This window comes from Scophthalmus maximus, chromosome 4, assembly GCF_022379125.1.
Source record: "Scophthalmus maximus strain ysfricsl-2021 chromosome 4, ASM2237912v1, whole genome shotgun sequence".
Taxonomy (NCBI): domain Eukaryota; kingdom Metazoa; phylum Chordata; class Actinopteri; order Pleuronectiformes; family Scophthalmidae; genus Scophthalmus; species Scophthalmus maximus.
Window position 1 is genome coordinate 28,054,884 of NC_061518.1, and position 7,968 is coordinate 28,062,851.

The following is a 7,968-nucleotide window of genomic DNA, read 5'->3' on the forward strand; positions in this document are numbered from 1 at the left end:
AGCGACGTGAGCCTCGTCTCCCTCTACCCAGGGAGGCGACCCACGGCCTTGGCCATAACCCCACTTTGACTAAGACCTCCGATCAGATGAGACAACCCGCTGAATTTAATTCTATTTAACTATTAAATTGAAAAGCATGTAAAAATATCGGCTCAAGAAAATCGGCAGTCCGTATCGGTCATCGGCTAAGGCTGATGAAAAAAAAATCTGTATCGGCATCGGCCCAGAATAATCAGCTGTTCAAAACTCATTATCATCAGGTCAAGAACAGTTTGTGTTTTCTTCTTGAGTCTGAAAATTAAAACTAGACATTTTAAGTTGAATTAGCTTGAACGAAAATTACATACCTACATTCAGTTGATGAGAGGGGAGGCTGTGTACAGTGTATTTTATCTCATGGTGATCTGACACAAACCCAAAGTGTGTGATGTGATTACTGAATAAAAGAAACACCTGGGTTGTTAATACATTACCTGGACCAGGAGGCCTGTTATCTAACATTAGAGTCTACCAAAGCTCCTCGAAGCTCATTTGCAAGAGCGAGAATTTAGAACCTGGTGATGTTGTGACGTTCTCAACAGGCAGGTTCACTGTTACATCCAATAGGATGGAACAAGCAAATACTTCTGGGACACTGTACCCCTTCTCAAACACTACTGGGTCCACACAGTACTCACTTAGATTTGACCCATGACAAGTTCAATGACCAAACAATGCAGTGTAAGCTACATGTTCTATCATCTCCATGAAAGTAATATTTTGCACAAGAAACAGGCCCATCTTCATGGTCTGTTTTTTTAGAGACTTAGTCTGAAGCTCACTTGATGCTTCGCACACATCTTGATGATAACATTATTATTTTGTTCCTTCCAACACTGTAATAAAAAAATTTGTTTGTAAATCCAACAGTTTAAAATTATACTGGCGAATGTGACAGGAGGCCCAGAGCAGAACGTATCCAGCTCCTGGGAACTGTCGTGTGTTGTTTGAACCTCTGCCGAAGTAAATACTTTTATACTGGGTAGCTTCTCTAGCAGGCCAGAGGTAAAAAAAATAAAAATACTCACCCTCCTGATCTCCTCTTGCCCCCACGGCCTGGCACGGCTCCTCCCATCCTCACCTGGCCAGCACCGACTGCTCCGGCCATCCCTACTGTCCCCGGCAACTCACTGCCCATCTCTGCGGGATACAGAAGCAACAGTAAACCAGCAGAGCGTTACCACAAGTGTCGATCATATGCTGCCATTACACTTAGGTACATTTCCCAATGTTGTCATTATTTTTGAATATTACATTTGAACATTTCACGTTGTTGTTTTCTACCTTTGTACAGAGGGTTGTCTGTCTGTAACACTGTGACTCTTTACATGCTTTCTTCATCTGACAAATAGTGAGTCAATAGTCAATGAAAATTACATTTAGAGACAGCATGGCTTACGGTCACTATAATGCACAATAATAACAAAATGAAAAATGCCTCTGCTCTGAATGTGGCTCAGCCCTCATCTGCACTCGGCGAGTTGATAGCTGAGGGTCACCTAGTCTCAGACTTTTAAACCCTGCTTAAAAATATTTGAATATTTTTTTAAATCAAGGGAATTAATTCAACCCATTTGTTAGGCCCAAACAATACGCACAATGAGTTTTGATGAGAATCACATGATGCTCCACTGGAGGCAGCAGCCTCGACACCAAATTCTATGAAGATGTTTTAGAAACACACTATTCAGTTTCTTGGCTATTAGAAGCAGACAGAGTTAGAACGTTCCTACAGTTCAAAATAAAGCCACTACGCTGTGTGTCATTGTGGCGGAGCAAAATTACACTGCGTGCCAATTCAGCCTCCATCTTCCTCTCATATATTTCCCTCTCTTTCTCCCTCACTGCATTGTTTTCCCCTCTCGCTCATCCACAAATCCATTGTAGTTGCCTCACTGTCTCCCCTCCATCTCTATTCAATCACTCACTCACTCAGCCGGATGCAATGAATAGGCCAAACAAACCCTCCGGTATGTCCCAGTGCACGAGTCACAGTTAATATTTGATAAAGTGTGCATTCCCACCTTCATCTTTTTGCTTCCAGAGGAAATGCGCGCACACACACACACACACACACACACACACACACAGACAGACACACACACACACACACACACACACACACACACACACACACACACACACACACACACACACACACACACACACACACACACACACACACACACACACACACACACACACACACACACACACACACACACACACACACACACACACACACAACCTTTTGTATTAAATTATCAGAAGCACTTATTTTACGTCATATGTATAAAATTGTACCTATTGGATGTCCATTACTTTAACATCACATTATTTTTTCGTTCAAGTTCAATTTGCTCCTGACTGAAGCTTAACTTTTTAAACTCTTCTTAATGGCAGAGAACTATGGATAGTTACTAATCAGCACAACATTTTACAGATTAAATGTCAAACAATGTAAAACATTCAAGTATTACACTTCCTCAGCATGCTAAAGTACACAATGGATAATCATTTTACTGATATCAATTCAACTTTTCTTATGGTGATATTGATGAAAATTAAATTGCAACCAGCACAATTGTTTTTCTACTTTCACAACAAAGCTGACGTCAGCTCACTACAGATTTATTTATACGGTGATCCACTCCAGGCTGAGCTCCTTCTCCCACAGCAGTCTACTTGAGTAGTGTTACAAGCATCTAATGTACTCCAGCATGTACTCATTTGGTAACAACAGAATAAAAATGACCCCTTTTCCACCAAGGAAGTTCAAGGGCTGGTCCGGAGCCAGTGCCGAAACTCGAGCCAGCTCTTTTCGTTCTGACCGGCAAAGAACTGGCTCTCGGTTAGAAAAACAGGTTCAGACTGACACTGACTAGCTGCGAATTTCCAGCTACCAATTTCTTGCATCAATGATACGGACGTAACGTCACATTGGATGTTTGGAACGGATGGCTAGCAGGCGGTTAGCTGGCTAATGGTCAGCTACGATTACACAAGCAGGCACATCTAGTCATTGCTCACATCACTGTATGCGATCACATGTAACATTCATGTTATATTCAACGTTCGTAACTTTGATGGGATAGATTAGTATCTACGCTTGCTTGGGTAATGTTAGCTGACCAAGAGCTAGCTAGCCACCTAGCCTGACCTTGGTAACAGAAGCTAATGATAGCATGCTACTTTTTCTATCGTTGCCCTAGCTACGAATAGCAACGTCGCCTAACATTTTAATTACGAAAAGGTTAACGCTGCACAATGTGAAGTGGATAAGTACGAACTGAATCATGCAAAGCTGCTCTAGTGAAGTCCCAGAATAAAGATTTGACAAAAAATTTGCATTTCTCTTTTCTCTTTAAGAACATTTATGTATGTATTCTAAATTTTTACTGCTTATACTGCTTAAAATATTCTGCATTTATCCCCCAGCCAAAACATTTTTGTCATCGAGATGGATGGCTGAAATCTTGAAACCCTCTCAAACTTCCTGATGAGTTTATAATGGTGGTCTATATGAGTCTATATTGCATAGCTTAGCTAACTGGCCAAGTTTTGCTTAGTTGCAGCAATTTTCATCACTGCTTGGCCAATGATTTCAACATTCAAGTAAATTGTAGATGTGTGAGCTTGGGACCCAGACAAATTCTTGGAGCTCATTTAAATATGCCTTCCATATCCCCTCCATTGGGAGGTGATTTCCCACAGCAGAAAACTTGCTGGTCCAATCACAACCGATTCTCTGATATGGGCAGGGTTTATACCGGGGATGCGGAGAATGGCCACTTTTTTAAACAACCGAGGCTGTCCCTGATGAACGAGCATTTGACTAAAAGTATCCAATATTTTCAAATTTCTTCTACAAAAAAATGGCAAAACTTTTTCACAGACATTGTGGAATCATCTTCACAGACATCTCCTCTGTGCTCTAGTCTGTTGACATTTTGGCATGAACTGAGAGGTCCCTGGCTATGCAAGGCTAGATGTGTCATGGTTATGTTAAGTTTGCGGCAATCTCTTTACATTTCTAATGTCATCTTATCTCTCCCATCGCTTTTTGTCGTTTCTCCTCTTTGATAACAATATTTTTGTTACAGTAAATTCCAGGATATGACTTTTTCCTCTTTTTTAAAACACGTAAAGCGCCCGAGCCGACATTCTTCCAGCTGTCTATAACCAGTTTCAGGTTTTTCTTTCATGTGGTGTCTTAAGACACACAGTCGAACACAAGTGTGGTTTTAACTTAAGTCACGTATACATTATTCAAACAGCAAAAAGCTAAAAAGCCCTGAGGTCAAACGCATTAATAAGTCTGTTGGAAGAGGTGGGGGAATGTAGTGTACACGTTCTCTTTTTCAATCACCGCTCTCCCTCAAACAAGGTTATTCTCTCTCATTCCCTCTTTCTTCCCTCCAGATGCTTTCCACTAAGCACCAGGTCTAAAAGCCTCGGGACATTTATCATTCAAAAGGACAATTAAAGGGGCAGTAAGCGATTCTAAAGCAATACAGGTTTTGAAAATTCAGCAAATTTTTTCCCCCACCGTCTGTTAGCTGTCGGTTCTGTGTGCGATCCCCAAAAAATCAGTGTTTTTGGCCCTGACTCTGTTAATCGAAAAAAAAAGTGGTGCGGACCGCACCACACAACACTGCGAGTGCATTTGTAAACATCACTCATCAACACCTTAAGAGACGTGCTGGCGGGTAGCGCTGCAACCCCCGGTTTTGGGGTAGTGGTTAGTGAGTCGGCCTTGTTTAAGTATTACTGAGCTGAAACGTCTCTTTATGTTGCATCCTGTTTTTTTTTCTTTTTTATAATCTATCTCAAGGTTATTTGTTTGTATTTGTGCTGCTGACTAAACAGACCAGGTTAGACAATGTGCAATAGTTCCAAGCAAATGATTTATTTTGACACATTTGAATTGTCTTGATGCATAACAGCTATACTGTATAGGACCACCAGTTCACTTGTATTTAAGATTCAACAGACAATTGTAATATTGTGAGCAACAGTATTTCATATTATATTCATTGTTAATAATGCCTTATTCCCTAAAATTTCTCCAATCAATACATTGATTTGTCTGGAATTTTGTCTGTCTGGAAAAGGACCATCGCAATTTCCCAGAGCCCCTATTAACATGTGTGAATGTTGAGTCTTGTCTAAAAGGTTTTCAGTTAACCGTGATCCAAAGAGATAAAAAAAACTGCAAATCCTCAAAATTGATTTATAAATTTTTGTTTGAATAACTAATTCTTTAGCAATATATTTCTGCACTGTTGACTGATAAACCGATTATTGGAAGAAGAAAAAAGAATCGGAACAAAGAATAAATGACAAAGAACATTTTCTGCTGGGTACTTTTAGTTTTCTATAATACACTGCAGTTTCATCTGTTTCTTTCATGAATCATCTTTATCCTCTCCAAACACGCAAACCTCATTAGATCATTTCACTTGTCACGTTTCACGTGCCCTTGCACCAATTGGATCTGGATGATGGCCAGCTGGAGATAATCCCGCAGTGACACAGCGTTCCCACTACCATGGGTATCTGGTCTGAGGTCAACGCACCTGACTGTACTGCCTTTCCAGGGGAAACATTAAGGCTGATCACAGATCAGTGGGCTAACTTTGTCCTCCTCTGGCTACAGCAGCAACAGCAGCAGCATTAGGGCATGACTTAATTCCAACTGGGTGTCATCAGCGGATAGAGGAGCTGCACGTAGCTCTCACTGCACGCTTCCGCCAAACATCAGAGTGGGTCAGCGCATTACAACAGGCATAACATGCACGGGATAAAAATCACAGCAATATGTTTGTCCTTGGCTTTTGAAGGTTTGGTGCTGCTTCAGTAACATGCGAGACTCTCATCTGCAAAGACTTGACAGACGGCCTTATCTTTAAACAAGAGGGGGAGGAAGGATTTAGTCTCTTCTTCTCCGTGTACCCTTCCGCTATCTGACAGGGTTATTTTTTCTCATCTGTTCATTGTTCATTCAAACAGCACCTCATCCCTGCACTCTGTATGCAGCCACAGTGCTAATAACCAGCAGATTCTTTATTTATATTCTCTTTTCATTTACATTGCCAATGAAGTGGCACAGGGTGTGAGATATGGTTGACCTGTTTTTTTAATACGGAGGTCTCATGGAAACCAGGGACTCTGTCCCCTGCACATGAATAATTACTTTGTCACACATTCCCAATTTGGACTCATCCCTTTTGTGTTATTACATTTTGGGCCAATCTCATTTTAGCTGATAATGTCAGCTAATGAAGCAGGATGATAAGTTTAAAGCATGCTGGTAGTCAGACTCGTGTGCAGTACACTCTGTACATTAGCTTCATTCAACTGTAATTCCTTTCTTCTATTATCTCGGCAGGGTGAACTGCATGATTCGAGTATACAGTGAATACTAAGCTCATTAGAATCAAACTGATGACAGAATGATGGTCACAGAATGTTTGGTCAACATCAATGATTGCAGTCACACTGTCTAATGTGGAGGCAAGAGACATAAAGTGTGAATCTGCTCAGGCTCGTCAATTCAATGTGATCCGAGGTTCATTCATTCATCGGCGACTCAACACATGCAGCAGTTCACACTGTCTCTGTTCCTCCGCGAACCCCTTCGAGCAGGCCGAGCTTCGCATGTGATTCGTCACAAACTGACAACGAATGCAAGTAAATCGGCAAAACGCTGTGAGGCACCCAGGGCCACGCACTTCAGTCCGGTCCCAACTTCCACAACTGATTCACACAACCGCCCCCCCCCCCGTGTTCCCCTCCGAGGCGAAGGACTCGGTCGACAGCGGGAGCTGAGATTCTCAAAGTTCAGGTGTTATTCTAAAACGGGTCACTTTGTGTCACGGTGGCTGGAAGCCGAATGGCAGGATGACTTTGAAGGAATCTCGAAATGTGTGTTGTGTTCGCATCCGAGCGTGCCTCGAGCCACTGGCGTGTGCCATAATCAGATTGGTCCGTTTTTCCTAATGCGCTCTGGTGTTCGGCCGGGGCGAACACACCGATGCGTTTACAGCCGTCCAACGAAATGTGGAATCAACAGGCGACGATCGGAGGACTGGGAAATGAAGCTGACACTGTCTGCCCCCTCCTCGCTTGCACGACAACGGACATTAAAAACATGTCAACGCGGCACACAAGTGCGGTCGGAGCGACGACGCGCAAAAGAAGCTTTTGTGTCGAAGAGCGGGGCAACGCGAAGCGGTCGGTCGAAGCGCAACGCATCGGCTCCGCCGCGGAGAAACAGGAACAAAGATGGGGGAACGCGTGGAGGCGCGCAATCACACAACGAGCAGGTCGTTCGGACAGTCGGCCGCATAAGTTGGCCCCGCAGAGCTGCGGAGAAGAGCGGTGTTGTCAACGGCTCGGTGGGGGGAAGGGGGGATGGATGCTCAAGCCAGGCTCCGGCGGCCTGTCGCCGCTCCAGCCCCCTCCAGCAACGGTCGAAACAAACGCCTGCTTCTTCCTATTCTCCTTCTTCTTCGTCTTCCCCACTTCCGTTTTCTAGGCGGCATTTGTAAAGCTGCCGCTTCGTCCCCCGACACGCCGACTTACCGGACGGGTTGACCGCGGCGGGGGTTGCCATGTTGCCTCGGCGGAGGGAGGAAAAACACACAACAGATCGGCGGCGATGGAGATGACGCACACTGCTGCCGGAGAGACCGTCGAAACTCCGCGGGATTGGCACGCGAGGCTCGGTCCGACAGCGCCTCACATCCGCCAACGCAGAGGGGGGAGAAATGAGCCGGATTAAAACCCCAAAAATTAAAAAAGATCGTCTCTGTGCGGAACAGACGCGCGCTCAAACATAAAATGTCTTTTTTTCCTTTTTTTTTAATGGAGATTTTTTTTTCTCTCTCTCTCTCTCTCTCTCTCTCTCTCTCTCTCTCTCTCAGA

The 7,968-nt window shown here is 43.7% G+C and overlaps 1 protein-coding gene across 4 annotated transcripts in view; it reads right to left on the reverse strand.

Moving 5' to 3' along the window:
* Positions 1-7,968, reverse strand: part of arnt2 (aryl-hydrocarbon receptor nuclear translocator 2) — a 66,162-nt gene extending 58,194 nt beyond the window's left edge. For 3 of the 4 annotated variants that reach the window (XM_035627804.2, XM_035627803.2, XM_035627801.2), the window contains exons 1-2: positions 7,627-7,967; positions 1,068-1,179 (exon numbers count right to left, since the gene is read on the reverse strand). In XM_035627804.2, the coding sequence (XP_035483697.1) occupies positions 1,068-1,179; positions 7,627-7,657 (143 nt within the window). In that variant the 5' untranslated portion in view covers positions 7,658-7,967. Of the gene's footprint in view, positions 1-1,067; positions 1,180-7,626 lie in introns of all 4 variants that reach the window. The other variant, XM_035627802.2, reaches the window with a different exon arrangement.